At 41.2% G+C, this 21392-nt stretch overlaps 1 protein-coding gene and 1 long non-coding RNA gene across 4 annotated transcripts in view; one reads left to right on the top strand and one right to left on the bottom strand.

The window, feature by feature from the left end:
• CEP120 (centrosomal protein 120) overlaps positions 1-8549 on the bottom strand; it is a 72018-nt gene extending 63469 nt beyond the window's left edge. The window contains exons 1-3 of one of the 2 annotated variants that reach the window (XM_075179100.1): positions 8175-8549; positions 3152-3308; positions 1906-2020 (exon numbers count right to left, since the gene is read on the bottom strand). In XM_075179100.1, the coding sequence (XP_075035201.1) occupies positions 1906-2020; positions 3152-3308; positions 8175-8223 (321 nt within the window). In that variant the 5' untranslated portion in view covers positions 8224-8549. The remainder of the gene's footprint in view (positions 1-1905; positions 2021-3151; positions 3309-8174) is intronic. The other variant, XM_075179108.1, reaches the window with a different exon arrangement.
• Positions 1-21392, top strand: part of LOC142097363 (uncharacterized) — a 45498-nt gene that overhangs the window by 17525 nt on the left and 6581 nt on the right. Inside the window, exon 1 of one of the 2 annotated variants that reach the window (XR_012678173.1) lies at positions 8424-8615. The exons of the other annotated variant lie outside the window; for it this stretch is intronic. This is a non-coding gene — a long non-coding RNA (uncharacterized LOC142097363). Of the gene's footprint in view, positions 1-8423; positions 8616-21392 lie in introns of those variants that run through there. 2 annotated transcript variants of the gene reach the window in all.

Below are 21392 nucleotides of genomic sequence, written 5' to 3'. Positions count from 1 at the left end.
AAGGTAATCCAGACCCAAAACCAAAAACACAGGAGTCAGTGAGCATCTCTAGTATTTATTGTGTGTCACTGTTGTGTGTTTGAAGGTCATTATCACATTGCTTGAAGTGGAACTATAAATGTCATGACCCACTAAGGTGAAACTGGAAGGTGTAAAATGCATTCCATTTAAGTATAAGAAAGAAGGGTCTCCATCACCTCTGTCCAGCCGAAATAACTGCACTTATGCATAGAAAGAAAAAACAAAGGAACACCTTCCTAAATGCCCACAATCGAGGGCCAAAGCCAAATAGAAATGGAGCGTTAAGAGGGGTTGCGGGGGGGGGGAGCGCTCCGGACGAAAACAAATCGGTGTGGTGAGGGAACGGAAAGGGTAAATTCTGCACCCTAAGGTAACTCAGACAGAGCCCTTAACCAGTTCATCCAGCAAAAACCACATCATCCTAGGCAGACACCACTGGTCTGGCAGGAGCTGTGGTCTCAGCATTTCCACACTGTGTGGTAAATGTGGAAGTCTACTTCCTAGTCAGCGACGGACAACATCTAGTCCTTCCAATCAATAACCATGGCTTCAGTCACAGGAAGATTATAAAGGAACTGGTAGAAAATAAACCTGCACTGTTTTCGATGAGGACAGAGCTATAGATAGAAAGATCTAATGGAAATTATGAGACAAATAATGTGTGCAATACAAGCCCTCCTGGATATTGGGACATCCCCACGGTATAATTTTTGCTTATGGTTGAGACAAGGTATCCAGTGTTCTAACTCTGGATGACCAAAAGGATTTGCCTACTGTGGGAGGACAGGGTACACATTTTGGCAAATGAGACATACTCTGTTCTGTAAGATCTTGGTCCAGTGCTTTTAAGAACACCTGATTAGATCACCTGGAATATCTACCGTATGGAGGGCAGCAGCTAAAAATGCAGTGCACAAGATCTGTATCTCTCTTCCACGGTCATTACTTCCTCCCATTCTTGGTTACAGGACTTTTTCGGGCTACACCCACTTTGTGGAATTCCCTCCCTCGCACCACAAGACTTTTCTCTAGTCTTCAAACCTTCAAGCGTTTTCTGACAACCCACCTCTTGAGACAAGCTTATAATATACGTCTACCACCCTCTTAATCTCCCTAGGTTACCCTATTACCACGTGCTACACAGCTAACACAAGACAACAACTCTCTGACCAACATAGTTGTGTGACTGAGCATACAGCTCACTAAATACTTTGTAACCTTTGCATTCTAGTTGGACAAATATTCAATATGATGTAGCACTTACCCTTGTGTATCAAACCATTGTCCCATAGATAGTAAGCTTGCGAGCAGGGACCTCTTACCTCTATGTATGTATGTATGTATGTATGTATGTATGTATGTATGTATGTATGTATGTATGTATTACCCAGTATTGTTTTATCATTGTTCCTAATTGTAAAGCGCTACAGAATCTGCTGGCGCTATATAAATAAATATTGATGATGATGATGATGTATACCACATAAAATAATCTTTTAAAAAAAATGCAATTTGTGCCTATTGCATTAAGTCATTAAATTAAATCTGAGCAAGAACATAAATCAAAATATTAATCTCATTCAAGAAGGAAAACTGAACGGCAACATTGGAAATGTTTTATAAAGACAGTTATTGGTCCATTTTCTATACTGTCAGGACACAACTTTACACACCACAAAACATAAAAACTAAATAAAAAAAATGTATTCCATAAATATACATTAAAATGGGCCAACTAGATGGATGGATTGGTTCTTTACAGTTGTCAACTTGTAGTCTAGCATTTTTACATGATATGTGACAAAGTAATGATTTTTACTCAGGTTTTGCATGTGGTTGGAAAATAATGCTGAAATCATTAAATTGAAATACTAATATAATTACTTGTTTCTTTTCTTGAGCAGCTCTCAAGTCTAAAACAACATATCCAACAGACTCTTTCGCAGATGTTAACGTATCCAAGGCAAAACACTGCAGCTTGATTGGCGTTCGTTGTAGCCTAAAACAAGAACAGACACGTATTGCCACAGGAATCGTTTCTTTTGTTTTACATCTCTAAATTGTACTTTAAACCTACACACACAGACCTTTGCTAATTTACCAAATCCAATGACCTTTCCTTGAAAGTCATTCAGTATAATGATGTATATAATTTGCTGGACTTCTAGAAAGTCCTTTGGTAATTTACTAGCACAGTAATCTCAACCCTAGAAAAGTAATCTTCCATAACATCCATATAGAATTAACTTCATTCTCTCTTTTCCCCTAGTACTAGAACATTTTTGTTACATGCTGCAGCAGATTGTTCTAACAGGAGTTTGCTACAAACAATTATTTCAGCATATTAGTCCATTCAAGAAACACAATGAGAAGTCTGGAGGGAATCTATGTGCATTTTCAGCATTTAGTGCCTTTCACCATCATGCTGACCCTAATTTGTGCTAGTAATATTACATTGAGGATCTTTAAGCACCCCAACACTATGAAGAAATAAGCAAAAAAGTAGTGTTGACTTTCTGACTTCCTCTCCTATACCCTTCCTATTTCTTTGACGGTCTAGGCACGCCGTCCCCTTTCCCCTCCTTGCTCTCCTAACTTTGCCCTTCTTTTATAACCAAAAATCAGTTACTTCATTCAAGCTCTGTTACAGATTATCCTAATGAATTGCATTCAGATTCCACTGGGCTAATTTTATTTAAAACCAGCAACAATAAACGCCAGCACGTATAGTGGGACTAGGAAACAATAGGTTTTAGTGTCAGACCGATTTATGTGTATTAAAGATGCATTTACAGTCAAAGGGAACACACCCTAACAAGAAAAAAATAAAATAAAAAATACTGAGACATAATATATTTTATGTTTAATAAAGCTTTGTCTTGAAGAAAAAAGTTTAAAGAGATATATTGTCAGAAGCTTTAAAAGCATATCATCTGTTAGTGGATGCTAAATGTTTACAGAAAGACACATGCAGTATAGATGTAGATAACCAATCACACATGCCCTAAACATATATTATAAAACATATTAGATGGTCCTGCAGGTTATTTTTTTGCCATTGAATGTTATGTTTCTATTCTATACCAATACCTTAGAGTGGTTACAGAAGATTAGGGAAACTAGAAATTACCTGTGTTGGTGAAGGGCTTTCCTGTCAAGTTCCCAAGCTAACTCTGTAGCAAATTGTGGTTGTTCTATGTGGGGTACTGGATCTGTAGACAGCTGTTCACCATCAAACTTGGCTTCAACCACAAGCATATGTCTGGAGCGCTTTGGAAAATGTCGCCCTGGAGAGAGAAGGAGGACAATAACAAAGAATTGAAGCAGGCATTTTTTTTTTTTTTTATATAAATCAAAGTATTTCTACTTCCATATATGTACAACATCTTCACTCTTTTCTTATTTAAGTAATTTTACTTAACACCCAAGTATGTAAATAATTTCCATGCTTACTCGCCTGCACTGTTACGTCAGTATAATGGACCACACTGACATAAAATAAAAAAGTGTCTAGAATCCATATTATGCGTATTACTAATTAAAAAAAAAAAAAAAGTGTAAGTACAAGTATTAAACATGCTCGGTGATAGACTGTCAACTGGGCACCTGGGGGTAAATGTATCAAGCGGAGATTTTTCCGGCGGTATTGAAAAGCCAATCAGATTCTATCATTTATTTAGTACATTCTACAAAATGATAGCTAGAATCTGATTGGTTGCTATAGGCAACATCTCCACTTTTCAAACTCGCCGGAAAACTCTCAACTTGACATATTTACCCCCTGATCTCCTTTGCAGAACGTCATTGCTTGTCAATCTTCTAATCACCAACGGTTATATAAGAACATTGCTCATAAGGTATAAAATAGCATTAAAACATTTGCAACCAAACCGCTATTAGATTGTATCTGCCTACTACAAGTTAGACAACGAAAGCATATGTCCAATGGGTTTCACTGCAGATTTACATCCCGGAGAACTGTTTGTAAATAACCTACTGGCAATTACTTAGATGCGCTAATACTCGTGCGGTTATCTCTACTGCAATCAGATGTGCTATTTTTATTAAATGAATGGTAGGCTCTTTTTATGCACCATTTAAGAATTCTGTTGCAGAACTTTACAGTGTACAGTCACTGATCACGTCTCTGACAGCTGCATTGCTAGGATTTCGTGTGTGCTATCATTTATACAAAATAGTTGGAGTTATATAGAATTTAAATAGGAGCTGAAGAGAAGAAGGAAACTACCTGGGAACAGACAGGAAGACAACATCCAACACGCGTCTGTACCTTGCATCTCATGCACTGTGTGTGCACTGCCAGGACACTCCCTGTCCATCTGTTGGCATACCCTGCTTCCAAAAACTACATTATTACTATGTTCTTATGTTTTTCTGCTGTTTGTGACCTCGTCTTCAACCCAAACTATTTATCTCACATCACCTCTCACATGTGCTCAGTTTCTGTAATTCACCACTGTTTACTAATAATCATTACACTTTCTCGTGAATGCTCTCTGATACCACTAAGTCCCTCCTGCTTGGCAACCCTCTTCTATTTAAAATGTCCATTCCTCTGCCTGTAATTGCTGATTCAACTACCCTTATCTTATTGCTCTACTATCATCGCTATAATATAACATGCGTCCTCTCTCAGGGTGTGCCCATCTAAATCAACTTGATTTTAATCACGATTTAAATTGCGATTTAAATCAATCACGAGTTTTTTAAAAAAAATATCATTGATTTAAATCCCCATTAAAAAAATCCAGGGTTTTAACAATCATTTAATGGTAATTGGCATACTGTGCAATATGGACCATAGTCCTTTGACCTTTCATTAGCTGCTCTACTAATAAAAGGACTGCACAGATGGCTATTGCTTTATGACCTAATTTAATTAGGACTTGTGATACAAAGAGGCACAGGTAACAGACAAGTCCAGACAAGAAACAGATATCCAAAATCTGGAGAGAATGACCCAACACCACTCCACACAAATGTTTCAACTTCAGAGAGAAAGGACAGTTGAAAGAAGTATCTTATCACTGTAAAAGCAACACCAATTAATGACCTCTCCTTTGACCACAATTTTGTGTCAGTGGCACCAATAGACTGGTGGGAAATGCACAATGGTTCAGAGACTGCAGCTGGTAATGAAAATATCAGGTAGCAGTAGAGCAATTGCTAACAGCTGCAGCATCATCAGCTTCAGTAAACAATATTATTCACATTTGGGTTGGTGCAGTCAAAACAGAGAAACCGCTTGGGTCAGGGCCCTCTTAAGAATATCTTGGGCCCCCGGGCACAGCAGTGCACCGGGGCCCCTATATATATACAAAAAAAAAAAAAAGTGATTATATATATGGGTCCTGCAGCCCTAATGTGTAGGTTCATTCAGATTTACAAATCAGGCAAGGCAATTGCCAACTATTGTAACATCATTGCTGTTTCTTTCCTTTTGCAGTTTGTGTTGTGATTTGTGTAGTTTGCTGTGTCATGCCATGATTGGTGACATTGGCAAGTCATTTAAATTGAATATATTAAAGATACAGTATTTTAAAACAACTTTGTATTTTTTTTACTTGATCATTTTTTTAAAAAAAACAAAAAATAAAATAAAAAAATTGTGATTTTTTTTTTTCCCCACACTCTGCTCTCTCACCACCCCATCCATATGCACATATGCTCCTGCACCCTCACCAAATTACCCCCTCTCTCTCCCTGGTCCTCTTTTTCACCCTCCTTCTCCTGGCAACAATTTCCCCAAACCAACACAATCCCCACTATCTGCTCACACTCTGTCTTCTACCACAAAACTTCCCACTCACCCTGTACCTCCAACCCTTCAAACCTCAGTGTCATCTCTCCACTTACCCACCTCCCTTTTCCTGTGAATTCTGGATCGCTAGATGTGTCTGAAACAAACTCATATCTATCCACGACCTGGCTCCATCTGACACTTTCACCCATACTCCTGAACCTAGTGACAGGTGGTAAAGGAAGCTTTTTACTGAACCCTTGCTGTACCTTTCCCCTCTGCTTTTCTCTCTTTGGGGGGGAATTCAATGGCCCCTCGGAATAACACTGTGTTAAACGTATTACCGTTAATACGGTAAATTTAACCCGGATTTCTGCTTGCGGCTCCCTGAGCCATGAGCAAAAACCAGCATTCAAGATTACCGTACTAACAGTACTTAAGCGCACTATTACCGTACTAACGGTAAGTATGAGCACTATTAGCGTAAATAATGGTAATAATGCGCTGGCCGCGTTACTTTCGGCAGTAACATGGTCAACTGAATTCCCCCCTTTATGTCTACTGTCAGTGAACTAATGCGCTCCTTCAGACTCCAATACCATCTCTATGCAGAAAATACTCAAATCTACATCTCCTTCCTTGACCTCTCGTCTGCTCTTTTATCTTGTGTGTAACTGCCTCTGTGCCAAGCGGGAAGCCACACACTGACAGTTAGGCGAGTTAGTGAATTTGGGGACCCTGCTCATGCCACAGAGAAATTATGTAGGGCTCCTGTCACACTGATGCAGGAAGACTGTAGTGAAATTCTTACATTCAACTTGCTTGTTTAGCTAACAGATGCTTACCAATCCCAGCGGAGTACTCAGGTGATAGAATTATTGTCCCAAAAATATTATTCCAGGAGGTACTGTCAGCCATCCTGGTTTTAAATTCATCTCCCAGAGGGATTATTACTGGGAACCATATGGCAAGGTGTAGAACAATAAAAAAAAAACAGGGGTTGTTTATCCATCCTCCGCACAGCGAATACATGAGGCTCAGAAAGTAGCGATGCGAAAGTCTGTCAATTAATCCAAGCCACTGATTTCAAATAATCAATGTCACAAGGGCTAAAAACCACCAGAGTTTTGCACTTTAAAATGCGGCATTAAAACTCTTTAGTTCCTTTCCCATTATAACCCATACACATTCATGATACACACGCTGCGTTTCTTTACCTGAAAAACTCTGGTCATCTTTTCTGTCCCCTTATGACAAACAACCTAATGATCTGTCAAGTATTGGCCTTCTTCAATATTGGTCAGATATCTGGTCATTTGTCACTTACACAGAACAAGTGTTGCCAGCTTTAGGGCAGTGAAGAAGACATTATACTAGCAGCAATGTGTGATGTGGAAGAACGTTGCTGTCAAAATACACTACAGTACAAATATGACAGGCTCCTACCAAGGAACCACTGATTTTATAGGACTGAATTAATTTGTATGTTTTACCCATTTCACACTAACATTTCTGAATGCATTGCACTGAACGAACAAATCTTCATTTGGCCATGTTTAGTTCCACCATAAACAAACATACACAACACACAAAATGCAATAGCTTTGCACAATAGACTTCTTTCAGAACGAGTGCTTGAATGGTGGCTAGAAGGACTTCATTAGCAACTGTCCTAATTCAGATTTATTTATAATTACAGCAAAAATACCAATTTCAGTACTAGTGTATGATCCACTTACCTAAACACAATAGTTGCAGACTACTTTGTAACCTCTTCACTATGTTCAGGTGTGAACTTGCACAATTTGTAAACAAGCTACAAAAGTAACAAACCCAGAAATTGGGATTACAAAACATCAGTAGCTCTATTAATAACATTTATATCTACAACTAATATCCAGCACCAATACCAAGCCAATATACAGCATTGTTAAGTTCGAGTAGGGCTCACAAATCTCACAGCTGCCAGTTACAGATAAAACACAAAACCTACAGATGTGCCTATGAACGGATGAGCTTCTTACCGCCAGGAAGGCAACATGTGTCTCTGCAGCTGTTGTAGAACTACAAGTCACAGCATGTTCTAAAAGCCTGTGCTTTCATAAGAGCCTTGTAGCTCCAGAACTAGTCTGTCTGACTGTCTGTGTTAGGGAATTTAGACTGTAAGCCCCAATGGGGCAGGGACTGATGTGAATGAGTTCTCTGTACAGCGCTGCGGAATCAGTGGCGCTATATAAATAAATGGTGATGATGAACAGATGAGGAGCCATAGATAACATACCTCTGCCTATGACCAGGTGCAATATATTAGAGGTGTGTGTGTGTGTGTGTGTGTGTGTGTGTGTGTGTGTGTGTGTTTTGGGGATTCGGTTTGATGACAAGGTTGTTTTACCTTCCAGGATGGAAACAACGATGAGCAGCTGATCTGACTTGTGGCCCATGGCTGTACTGGAGCGCAGACACTCAGTGGCACAGACTCGTTGTGCAGGTGCCGGTCCCAGGGATGTAGGAACTGTCACCCGCCGGCGCTGACTTCTTTGCCGCTACTCTCCAAGTACAAACACAGCAAGTTCCCGCCCCCTGACTACCGACTACTTCCGCTTGGCAACCAGGAGTCAACCATTCAAAAGCCTGGCGGGTGGAAGCGAGGGATCCAGTTAATTGGGTCCGAGTAAAAAGTGGAACATGGCTGAAATCGGACGAACACATCTAACCACACCCCCTGCTGGCAGTGATAGCTCGCTTGTAACATGCAGAGAAGGCTGGTGCCAGTAAGTAGGGATTCGGCAGTGCCCCTGGATTTAGCATGTATCGGACCTCTCCCCCGTCGCAAGTGAGTAGACGAGTCTTTTACTGGAGGACTATACGTTCCCGAGTTCTTCTTCCTATATTCCGTTCCGCAGTTTTGGAGTTGTGGCTGACAAGTCAACTGACAGAGACCCGGATGTCTGTGTTAAGAGAGCCATGTTTGTTATGGGCAGCGGCACTTTACATAATACTGGCCATTTCGTTGGGAGGAACGGAGAAGTGTGTTTTGATAAATCATAGTTACGAATTGACTAATTTTTTTTGTACAAGTATCAGATTTTGAATAATTTACCCTGGAAAATGGTGTCTCTAAGGGGGGTATTCAATTGTTAGCGAGATCGCTGAAATACCCCGCGCTCCAAAAATATTACCGTTAATACGGTAATATTGCGCGTAAATACCGTTAATACGGTAATTTACTTGCTGGATTTCAGGGAGCTGTGAGCTGAAATTCAGCGAGATATTACCATATTAACGGTAATATTTTTGGAGCGTGAGTATTTAAGCGATCTCGCTAACAATTGAATACCGGTATTCAATTGACGGCGGGATCACTGCAAAGCCTGCGCTCGAAAAATATTACCGGTAATACGGTAATATCTCACTGGATCACTGTATTAACGGTAATATTTTTCGAGCGTGGCCTTTGCGGCGATCCCGCTGTCAATTGAATACTCCCCTTAATGTCCTTGTTAACACTAGTATTTAATTGCACATCATGTGTATCACACGTTGCCCTTTCCTTATAGATTGTAGGTTTTTGGGTAGGGACCTCTATACTTCTTTTTCAGTGTGTTATTGTTTTGAGATTTGTTTGTGCTGCATCCTCACAATATTGTACATCACTGGGGAAGGGTCATTCCACATCAAATCAATACAGGGTTTCAAACTGACTGTTTCGGATTGTAATGAAATTCAGTATAATAAATGGTGTCATGGGTGTAAAGAAACATCCCAAATCTTAGGCAGATATATACACTTGTTTTGAAGTTATATGCCTTTAAAGCTGCAAATTTGCTTTTAATGTTTTTTTAAACGACATTTGTAGCTCACCTGATTGAGCTAGAAATTTGGACAAGATCTCGGGATAAACCTCTTTTTAATGGGCTTTCGTATGATATATAACACTTCAGTATGTTTCAATAAAAATGTAAAATTTCCAAAATCAAAAGTTTGATTTTCTCAAAAACCCATATTTTTAAATTTTTGAAAAAAATCTCAAAAATTGTTCATACTGTTGTTAATAAATCCACAAAGTTTTATTTTGGGATCATCTGCTAACAAAAGCTTTCATTTTTGACTGTTTGTTAAAATAATGAAAATGAGAACTATCTAGGCCTGTTCATTACATTTAATTTCTCTCCTTAAACAATCTATTTGAGGTATATTATGTACATTGACACAGTATGTTAATATATATGTAGCACAAGATACTGCAGAATGTGTGAACTTGGTAATATTGCAGTACCAATGGACTTATACTGCTGGATTGGTTTTGCAAATTTTGTTGTAATTAATTTTTTTTAAAATTTTTGTGGTATTTTTTTTTATAAGTTTTTTTTTATTTTTTAAAAACTTGTGAATAATGGGGAAATAACTATGCCCTTAGAAGCACAGAGCACAGGACACAGCACCACTGGACTAAACAGGACAGAGCACAGGACACAGCACCACTGGACTGATACTGCAGAACACAGCACAGCACAGCACAGAACTAAACAGCACAGCACGAGATCTACCAGGACAGAGGACCACCTAACACACCCTCCCTCTACCCTGATCAATGCCCGAGTGAAGATGGTGGCGACTAGCAGGGAATTTATAGGATCCGAGTATCGCGAGATCCGACAGCGGGATTATGACTCCGAGCCTCGGTTTCAGGTTTTCATTTGGCGCCAATACCCGGATCTGTCTCGGATCCGACTCGGATCGGCAACGTTCGGGTGGGCTCGGATTCACGAAATCCGAGTGCGCTCATCTCTATATTTAAGCCACTCCAATGTGGCATTTGCTGTAAGCTTCGGCTCACTGACCGGCTGTTGATTGCAGCAGGTTTTCCTGCAAGATTTGGCTACATCTTAGTCCACTCATTTTGCCCTCGATTTTATCAAGTTTTCCAGTCCTTGATGCAGAGGAAAAATCCCATAACATTATACCACCAGCATGATTCAATGTAGGGATTGTTCTTTTGGAATCACTAACATTCCGTCCCCCTACTCTCCCTCTCTCCCCTGCGTCTCTCTGTCTGTCCACCCCTCCCCTTAGATTGTACGCTCCTCTGAGCAGGGCCATCTCTCCTCCTGTTTCCACCACTTCTAACTCTGCTCTCCAGCTACTTAGCCCTCCTCCTTGAGGGTCCTCCACCCCACGTCCACTCTCGCTCCCTCCTCCCCCCTGGGGGTCTCTCTGTCTTCCGCGCCCTCCTTCTTGGGCTCCGTCGTTTGCGGATCCTCCCTCCCCCTTCCCCGCCCTCTCTAGCTGTGCATTGAGCTTACTGAGTTGCTGTGTTTACTGTACTGTGCTGTCTCCCATTGTATTGTAATTTTGTTTGTCTCTGTACGGCGCTGCGGATGCCTTGTGGCGCCTTATAAATAAATATTAATAATAATAAAATCACGTGCTGCGTTAGATTTCTGCCTAGCATTGAAGCCAAACGTTCAATCTTGGTCTCATCAGGATAGATAATCTTTCTCCACTTGGTATAAAGATCTTTCCCATGCTTTCAGACAAATTCTAGGCAAGATTTCATGTAGCCAGGCTACTGTTGTCCTATGGATAGTTTCTATCAACTCTGCAATGGAAAGCTAAACTGTCAGAGCTGCCAGGCTCCTCTTGGTGGGTACCCTGACAAGTGCCCTTCTCGGACGGATATTCAGTTTTTGTTCTAGACAAATTCACAGTTGTGCCACATTATCTTAATTTCTTTATGATGGATGTGATAGTGCTCTGGGGGATGGTAAACAGTTTGGAAATCTCATTATGACCTTCTTCTGACCAGTGCTGATCATTAACATGTTCTATTTGAATTTTCTTTGAACTTCATGATGAAGCTTTGACCAACTGTAGGACCTCTCACAGACACGTGTGTTTATTTTCAGATTACGTGAAACACTAATTGTACACAGGTGGGATCCAATTACTTATGTGACCTCTGAAGACAACTAATTACAGCAGGGTTTACTTGGGCAAAATGCTCAAGCAATCGTTGTCTGTTTTATATTTGTAATTACTTAAGAAAAATGTTTAGCTATTTTGTTTTGGCATTGTGGACTGTTATGTTTTTATCAGTGGTAGGGATTCTGGGATAAATCCATTATGATTCTATGATGTTAGAAAGTAAAATGTGTAAAAATCTCAAAGTGGTAAATACTTTTAATAGCCAAAAAGAGATGACAAAATAGGGAAAATGAAAATCATGTGTTTTCCCCTGTGATCATTTTACGACACCATTTACATTTCAAATCCCCCCTCCAAATGCTGCACTTGCCCCTCCACTTCATGCATACTGCAGATACCCCAGACTGTTGTGACAATTACACTGTTTCAATGTGAGCATATGTCTGCGACTCTCTAAAGCTAGTCTAGTCTGTGGATTATGGCAGATTCCAGGGGACTTGGTTTGTGGAAGAGAAGCTTGGGAAGGAAGACTGTTTTCAGTACAGAGGAATGCAGTTGTCCAGGGTATTCCATCTCCTATGGTCAGTAATGTGGATAAAAATGAAGCATCTAAATTGATAGCTGTGATTCAGGTCCAATCAGGTGCCTCATTCAATGCACACCTTAGGTTTGAGTCATTAAGGAACGTATCCCGCAAATGGGTGCTATCGTCAGCACAAAATATACTGCGCTTGCCCAGACCCAGACGGTACGCAATAGAACTCAGCCACGTCCGAGTCACCTCTGAGTGCAAAGACACTTACTACAGCCACTGATTTAGGGGAGTGAACAGGGTGGGGAATGGGCGAGCACACGCAGGCAATATACAGTAAGGGTGTTCTCGTACAGTCATATCCAAGACAAACTCAGGTGCACACAGAAGTACGCTGGTTTTCTGCTGTATCTCTTGCTCCAACTAGGGGGCTAGTTTTAAGTTCTGAATACTAGTGCGGACGGCTGAGTACTCCCAGTTCTGAGCTGGTGTAAAATTAAAATTCTTTTGCAGAGTGGGAAAGGCCGCACCTGGCAAGGGACGCACCTCATTACAATCATTTCAAATCTCGTTCATGCGCTGCTCTGCAAAATGAGGTGCATCGGTGTACCTACTCTGTGACGCGCCAGGAACCGAACGCCCTGACTCCACCAAATGCCTCCCCGTTGTGTGCACATGTCATTTCCTCTATAAATGTGACCGTTCTGCCCTGCAAACCTATAACATTAACTGAGACTGCAGCTGCAAAAACCACTGCGGTTCCAGAGCTGCATTTGTGCCGCCGAAACTTCAATTTGCCCATCGTAAATCAAGAGGTGATGGCTGGAAACTAAAATATAGTATATTTAACTAACCTCACATTTTCACAAACCATCCGACACCCATTTCACCTGCTACAGAATAGTCTGCCGCCAACTGCGGTTCCCTGTGTTAAATTAATTCATTAATGTTAAGAAAGACATCTACCATAAACATATATGATTTGTGTACATTATAAAAGACAAATATTTTCATTTTAAGCATTATTAGATTATTAGAGCTACCAAAGTAAATACCATTTATATTTTATATCTGCACCAAGAAAGTTGGCATTTTGAAAATAATAATAATTTTTGTTCTATTGCCCCCTAAATATTGCTGCCTGCGACAGCTGCCCCAGTTTGCTTCCCCCTATGTACCCCCCAATCTTTAATAAATGTCATTATATCAGGACAGGGACCAAGAATTGGAAAAGAAATGGGCAAGAAATTGACCAGCGAGAGGATGGAAGTATTTATAAAAATATTCAGAGGACATTAACTTTTCAGTATATTTTCTACCCAGAAAATAATGTGGATCTTGGAGGGGAAAACACAGTAAGCTGCGTATTACACCTGTAATAATGCAGTTTAGCAAAACATCAATGTTGTAATGCAGTTACATCACAGATTACAGCATACATGCCTACTTTCGGCAAGTGTAGTCCGGGAGAGGGGTGTGACTAGAGGGCTGGAGGGGGCCAAACACGTCATTTTGGCCCCGCCCCTGCGACGGAAATGCCGGGGTTAAAATGACGCGATTCACCGCGAATCGAAAATTTTGAGAGTCTCCCGGACATTCCGGGAGAGTTGGCAAGCATGGATTAAAGGATAATCAGGATATCAGCAGTTGCAGATAAATGACACCAATATACATGAAGTCTGTACTGATTGCTGTTCTGCTATGCAGACGCTCCTAATTAGTTACATTCATTTCATGCCATCTCATAAAAACTCATATTCCACAGTGTACCCATCTCTTACACACACTGGACCTCAGTCACAATGTGTGCCGGAGCACACTAAATACCACTTTGGTTTTGCACTTGTCCGATTATATGGCCTGTTCAGCGCTCTACAAGGTGCAATTTGCATGTCTGTTTTACGGTCTTTGAAGACACCTCCGCAAACTAGAAGGGGCGAGCGCCGTACAAAAGTGTACTGTCACGTCCCTACTCCTAACACTTTACAAATATCCCTTTTATTAAATATAACTTTCGTTATCTCTCTAAAATATTACTCGTTTTAGCCTTAAATAAATCATAAAGTCAGGATGTTGGGACTGTCTATTTTACATGTGACACCTTTGTGTGTTTTAAGATTTTCATTTACGTTGTTTAACGGGAACCTCATTATAAGGGCTGGAAACTATGGACTACAGCGGCACAGGCTCACCAAAACTGGACATTTGAAAACTGGAAAAACATTGCCTGATCTGCCGAATGTCGATTTCTGCTCCTACATGTAGATGGTATCCATCCCGCTTGTGTCAGTGGTACCCTGGCTTGATATGATATATCACCTCCTCCCACGCGCATATCCAAGACTTCGCCCGCGCTGCCCCCCTCCACTGGAACAAACTCCCTCCCTCCATCAGAACTTCCCCTAATCTGTCCAGTTTCAAACGGGCTTTAAAAACCCACCTTTTTCTTAAAGCTTTCCAGTCTCCCACTTAACTTCCTACCTTTTCTTCCGACTCTTCCACTTCATTCCCCTTCCCTTATCCTTATCCTCCGTTCCTCCTTCTCTCCCCCGTGTCTCTCTGTGGGGTCTATTTATGAAGAATTTTTCCTGTGTTAAACACCCGAAAACAACAGTTTTCGGGTGTTTACCGTGAAATTGCTATGTATTATTGAAGCATCGCAGCAGATATCTCAGATATCTGCTGCTTTGCATTTGCTATCGTTTTTCTGAGCACTCCCCATAACAGTGTATGGGAAGTGCTCAGAACCGCTATGTATGACAGTCTATTTAGAGAAACTTTTCTCTTTTTTTACATGTTAATGTACTCCATCTGAAGCTGGCGCCATCTGAAGCTGGCGTACATTAACATATTTGAAAACTTTCGCGCTGTCCATCCTGGACAGCGCATGTGTGGAGGGATCATGTGATCCCTCCCTGTCAATCATCCTGCAGTTTGCCGGCCAGGATGTTACTGCGCTTGCACTAACTATTCAGTCGGTGCATGCGCACTAACAAAAAAGGAAAAAAAAAGAGAAAAAAAAAAAAAGAGAAGATCACCGCAGCCTTTAAACTTAAGAAAAGACTGCGATGATCAGGTGAGTCACTTCTCAGGGACAGCAGTCTATCGGCACTGCTGTCCCTGAGAAGTTTTTTAATACATAGCCGTTACTTTTCAATCCTTATCAAGGAGATAAGGATTGAAAAGTATCAAGTGAAAAAAACGAAGGGTCATAAATAGACCCCTGTCAGTCTACCCCACCCCTTAGATTGTACGCTCCTTCTCTCCTCCTTTCTCCACCACTCTTAACTCTGCTCACCAGCTACCTAGGCTTCCTCCTCGATGACCCCCTTCCCCTGTCCCCTCTCGCTCCCTCCTCTTCCCCCTGGGGGTCTCCCTCTTTTCTGTGCCCTCCTTCCTAGGTGCCGCTGTTGGTGGACCTACCCCTCTCCCCTCCCCCACCTCTCTAGCCGTGCCCTGTGCTCACTGAGTTACTGTGATTATTGTTTACTGTTCTGTGCTGTCTCACCTCGTATTGTAATTTTGTTTCTCCCTGTACGGCACTACGGACACCTAGTGGCGCCCTATAAATAAAAATTAATAATAATATGATTTATATATTATGCTAAATATTTTCTATGTTCTTTTTAATTAATATCATTTTTATTACTACTTTTTTTAAAAAAAATGTTCTGTCTCCTTTTCCTGACATATAGGAGCTTCTTGCAGAAACGGACGATTATTATGTGATTCAGCAATACTTCAGCTGTAAGTATAATCTAAATATATAAAACTAAAGCTCAACTAAACCTAACTAAAAATAATGCACATTGTCCAATTCTATCCTTGCCCACAGATATATAGGAATTGATGGCCTAAACCATTGAAATTTGGAATGATACTTTTAGTCCATGATGTATACACGCTGCAGGAGAATGTGGCTGCGATGTGTTTATAGCAGATTCTTTAGCAAAAAAAATTCACAATGGACTCAACACACGTTTCACTATGCAGTATATATTTTTTTCTACTCATCTGAACATGTTGCCCATTATGACTATGAACAACCTGTACTCTCATATGGATGAAAGCACTTAGACGCATATATGTGGCAGTAAGTGAGGTTAAACTTACCTGCAAGTAAGATGCCACATCCCAGACCGACCAATGAGGAAGGAAGGGGAGTGCCTGGAGATCTGTCTATATAAGTCCTAGCATGTCACATGTCCTTTCTCATTCACTGCTCGAGCTCCCACCCACCCATGCCCTTTATAGACCTCCCTGCTTCCGTGGCGTATGAGTTTTAACCTGGTTCCTCCCCACGCCACAGAGCAGGCACAGTTGGTAGGAAGTCACTGTGGGCAGCGGCTGATCGTTACAGGATTATCGCTGTTTGACCACAGGTGCTTTCCCCGTCCAGAAACGTGACGAGGTCCTTTTTGATGAGTATCCCTTGGTCCGCATCTGAGGGTGGCCATTGCGTAGTCGGGAGGGGGCTTAGTCACTCTGACGTCAGAATTAGCGTTGGCCAGGCAGTTAAGGATGTGTCCCGGGTACGTGAAGTAGGCCGTCAGCCATCCACGCTTGGTTCCAAATATCGGATTGATTTAGCTGCCTCACAGTTCACTTTCACCACCATTTATTTAATAATTAATAAACTGTGACCTTCTTTAGCCACTTTCATAAGTCTCAGTGTCTTTATTGTTAGATAAGTTAAGTAAGCTTGTATATGTCATTAGGAGGTTATGATTAAGAGAGTGAAACACATCCAGGTTTTGCAGTTTATAATTTTTATATATATATTTTGCAATATGTTGCTGTTATTTCAGCTTTCTGTGCCTTATCCCCTCAGGGACTCCGCACCTGTCTCAGTGCCTCCCGAGCTCTGGGGGCTGTAGGAGCAGAGCCAGGTCCTGAGTCCTCTGCTTACTTAGGCTCAGGCTTACTGGGGTCACATGTGGGGAACCACGGCTAGCAGCAGATTCAGTATGGCTGCAGGGATTGGCCAAACCCATTTATAGCGTTCAAAATGCTCTCCATCAGGCCCTTCTTCTCCGTGTTAATTGGCACTCCTTCCTGGTGCTTCGTCTACCGAAGGCTGCGATTGATGGTTATTAGGAGCTCTTTGGTGGTCTTGTCCCATTTATCTATGGCTTCCAGTGACCGCACAGATGGACAATGTGAAGGACCAGCAGGCGGTGAGGAGGGCGGGGTCTCTGACAGCTCCTCCTCCTGCTCCTCTGACTGGTCACTCACAGTGGGTGGTGGCTCCGCATCTAAGAAAAAGTGACTAAAATATCTTAAACCAAATTGATTTGGAGTTATCCATTTAATCCTGGAAAAGAAAACAAGGGTAGAGAGTGAACAATGGTACAGGAATATACACAAGTCTAGTGGTGTTATATTCTATATTGTACACAATAAGGGTAATTACCTGATTCTGTTTGTTGTGGTTTTGCAGGGGGGCCTGCGACACTCTCCACTCGCCCGACCCCCTCATCTTCCTGGACATCTATGCAGGCTAACGCAGGCAGCATGAGAGACAGAGGTCCAAAGAGACAATGGGACTACCGTGATGGGGCTGCTACCAGAGTTTGTTTGGTCACCTGGTAACAGAAGAAAATTTAATTAATTAACAATGTAATGTATTGTCTTCTAAGACTGAAGTAATGTGGAGATGTTTCAATCAGCGGCTAATTCACACGATGGTATCGCTGATTGGCCGGCCGCATGTCACTACCCCTTCGAAACACCCTGGCTCTTGGTCCCTTTGTGTGGGGGACCCCTCATCCTGCTTTATGGGGGCACGTCCTTGTAAGCCCAGGCTGATTGCTCTCGCCGCCACCATACTTTTATTATTTAAAAAACTGGGACCTGTTTTTTTACCAAAATCAAGTTGTTGTCAGTGTGATTATATTATAGACAAGTTAACCCGTGCATGATACTCATGCATTCTAGTCAAATCAAGCTACTTAAGGTGTTAAAAAGGTTCTTGTCATGCATTTGGGCCATAGCCCAGACTTCCTCAGGGGAAGAGCGTTACTTACGCATCTGTCATTAAGTTTTTCTTTTTAGCGTCAGCTAATCGTCTCCTTCCATCTCTTTTTGACTGCCTTTCCTTCTCTCGCATCTCTTCAGTCTGACTTTCCCTTAACTGTCTCTTTGCATTTCTATTTGCCTCTCTTTCCTGCTCTCGCACCTGGTCATTCTGACTCTCTCTTAACTGTCTCTTTGCATTTCTATTTGCCTCTCTTTCCTGCTCTCGCATCTGGTCATTCTGACTCTCTCTTAACTGTCTCATTGCAATTCTATTTGCCTCTCTTTCCTGCTCTCGCATCTGGTCATTCTAACTCTCTCTTAACTCTCTCTTTGCATTTCTATTTGCCTCTCTTTCCTGCTCTCGCATCTGGTCATTCTTACTCTCTCTTAACTGTCTCATTGCAATTCTATTTGCCTCTCTTTCCTGCTCTCGCATCTGGTCATTCTGACTCTCTCTTAACTGTCTCATTGCAATTCTATTTGCCTCTCTTTCCTGCTCTCGCATCTGGTCATTCTAACTCTCTCTTAACTGTCTCTTTGCATTTCTATTTGCCTCTCTTTCCTGCTCTCGCATCTGGTCATACTGACTCTCTCTTAACTGTCTCATTGCAATTCTATTTTCCTTTCTTTCCTGCTCTCGCATCTGGTCATTCTGACTCTCTCTTAACTGTCTCATTGCAATTCTATTTGCCTCTCTTTCCTGCTCTCGCATCTGGTCATTCTAACTCTCTCTTAACTGTCTCATTGCAATTCTATTTGCCTCTCTTTCCTGCTCTCGCATATCTTCACGCTGACTCTGTCTTGATTTGCGCATTTGGGCAGTTTTCGCCCTTCGCCTCTCTTGTTCCTTTGCGTATTTTTTTGATCTCCCCATTTAAATAATAATAAAAATATAAAAATAAGATAATGAATTTGTTTGCTATTGTTTGATAGTGAGAGCTATAGAAGTTGGATTGTGGTTTATATTTTGCGGACTTATTAGTACAGCGCTGAGTAGTAATTTTTGCTGACTTGTCAGTAGAGCGTGAGTAGTAATTTTTGGTGACTTGTTAGGAAGGCGTGAGTAGTAATAGTAGGTGTTTGCAAAGTTGTTAGGAAGGCGGGTAGCACAGTAATATACTACACATGTGTGTTCATGAGGTAAAATTACCTCACGAAAATGAGTTTGACCCCTCAACTCGTAAATTTACCCTTTACTACCCCTCCCACGGGGGGAAGGGGGGATGATGGAAGTTAACTGACTTGACTATTCTATTTTTTTTGTCAAATAATGTCAGTATACCAAATTTCAGGTCAATTGGATGAGCCCTTTCTGAGAAAATAGTTTTTTCCACACACACACACACACACTAACGCACGCCTCTACACATGTGTGTTCATGAGGTAAAATTACCTCACGAAAATGAGTTTGAGCCCTACCAAATTTCAGCCCTTTTTGAATTTTTTTCCCCACACACACTAAGAATTTAGTAGGTGAGTGTATAACTCTGCCCAGCAGGTGGCGCTGCAACTTGGGTTTTTTTTTTTTCCACACACACACAGACAGACGCCACTAAGCATTTATGTATTAGATAAGGTTTTAGGTGTTAAGTTAACAAGTAAAGAGGTTTGGTGCAATAAAGAGATAAATCAATGGTTTGCAGTTTAATACACAGTACAGAGATACATCCCCCAAACACCTATCAGATACTCTTATCTGAATGTGAATGTGACATTCATAAAAATGTAAACTAGGCGGAGTACAGCATTTCCATCCCATTACTGATGTATTCTGGTAAATAAATGTCCGTAGTGTATCCGATACTTTAAGAGATGGCTGATAGCGGGTGCTCACTGTGGCTCAGATATATTCAAAGTTGAATGGCTGCAAAGCCAGTGATGGCTGCATAGTTAGTGTGTATAGTTCTAAGTGTGTATAGATACAAGTGTGAAACAAAAAATTTAAACAGCATAATTCGGAGTTATACCGGAGTTGAACAGGAGGAAACAGGAGAAGAACTTTCTGCCTATTAACACAGCTTCTCAAGGACAACTGTCAGTATTCACCTGAAACTCCATATTCCACCTCTGATGTTCTCAACTCTCCCTGGCTACAAGCTACATGCAACATGAGGACTGTTTTAGACTCTGATCTCATTTTCCTCTCATCTCATGAAAGTTTGTTTTATTTATCAGTCTGCTTTTAATGCAAAATCCACTCTATTTAATCAGACTGCTGTACTACTTGCTCAACCACTCCCTACCCATGCTACAGTTATTTCAGTCCCCTATCTCAGCACTGTACTTCAATTTTATTTAAGCTTTGTCTCCCATCACAAGTAGGAAAAAATTATACTGTCTTTCAACCACTCTCCTCTCCCATGACTGTGCAAAATCTCAGCTATTCAATTACCTGCTCTTTATTACTCTCCATTCAACACTTCCACCCACTCCCCCACATGGCTCCCCACATCATTACGTTATACTATCCAGACATCCAGGAATACACTACATTTGCTGCATCCTAGCTCTGCACTACTTATCTGATTACACTGGACATTGCAATTAGGCAATTCATTTAATTCCTCATTTTTGCTATTTGACTAATAGTCCCAATGCTTGCCAAAATATTTTTCTTTATCTCTTTTCATGGCATTATCTTTAGGACTATATCATCCCTCACCCATCCTGCAACACACACCTCTGTCCACATTGCCCCTTCATTACTTCACTCACCTCTAGTGAACACTCATGAACTCTTTTCCTATTTAAATTCAATAACTTTAACAGCCTCACCCTGCCGCCAGAAACTAAAAGGACACACATCTTACAATCATCTTTCCTACCTTTCTTCCTTCCTGCTTCTATTAGCTGGTGATAGATCACCTAATCCAGGTCCCCCTCACTTCTCCCACACACATATATCTGAACACTACAGAAATCTGGCAAACCTCAAATACATAACCTGTCTCCCCTCTCTTCCAAAGTCCTTTAAATGTGCCCTTTGGAATGAACGCTCTGTTTGTAACAAACTTACCTCCGTACATGATCTCTTCCTCTTAAACAACCCTAAACCTTCTGGCAATAACAGAAACATGGCTCACGCATTCAGACACTGCCTCACCTGCAGCCCTTTCACATGGTGGCCTTCATCTC

This window comes from Mixophyes fleayi, chromosome 1 (assembly GCF_038048845.1).
Source record: "Mixophyes fleayi isolate aMixFle1 chromosome 1, aMixFle1.hap1, whole genome shotgun sequence".
Classification (NCBI taxonomy): domain Eukaryota; kingdom Metazoa; phylum Chordata; class Amphibia; order Anura; family Limnodynastidae; genus Mixophyes; species Mixophyes fleayi.
This window is presented reverse-complemented; position numbering and strand designations above follow the sequence as displayed.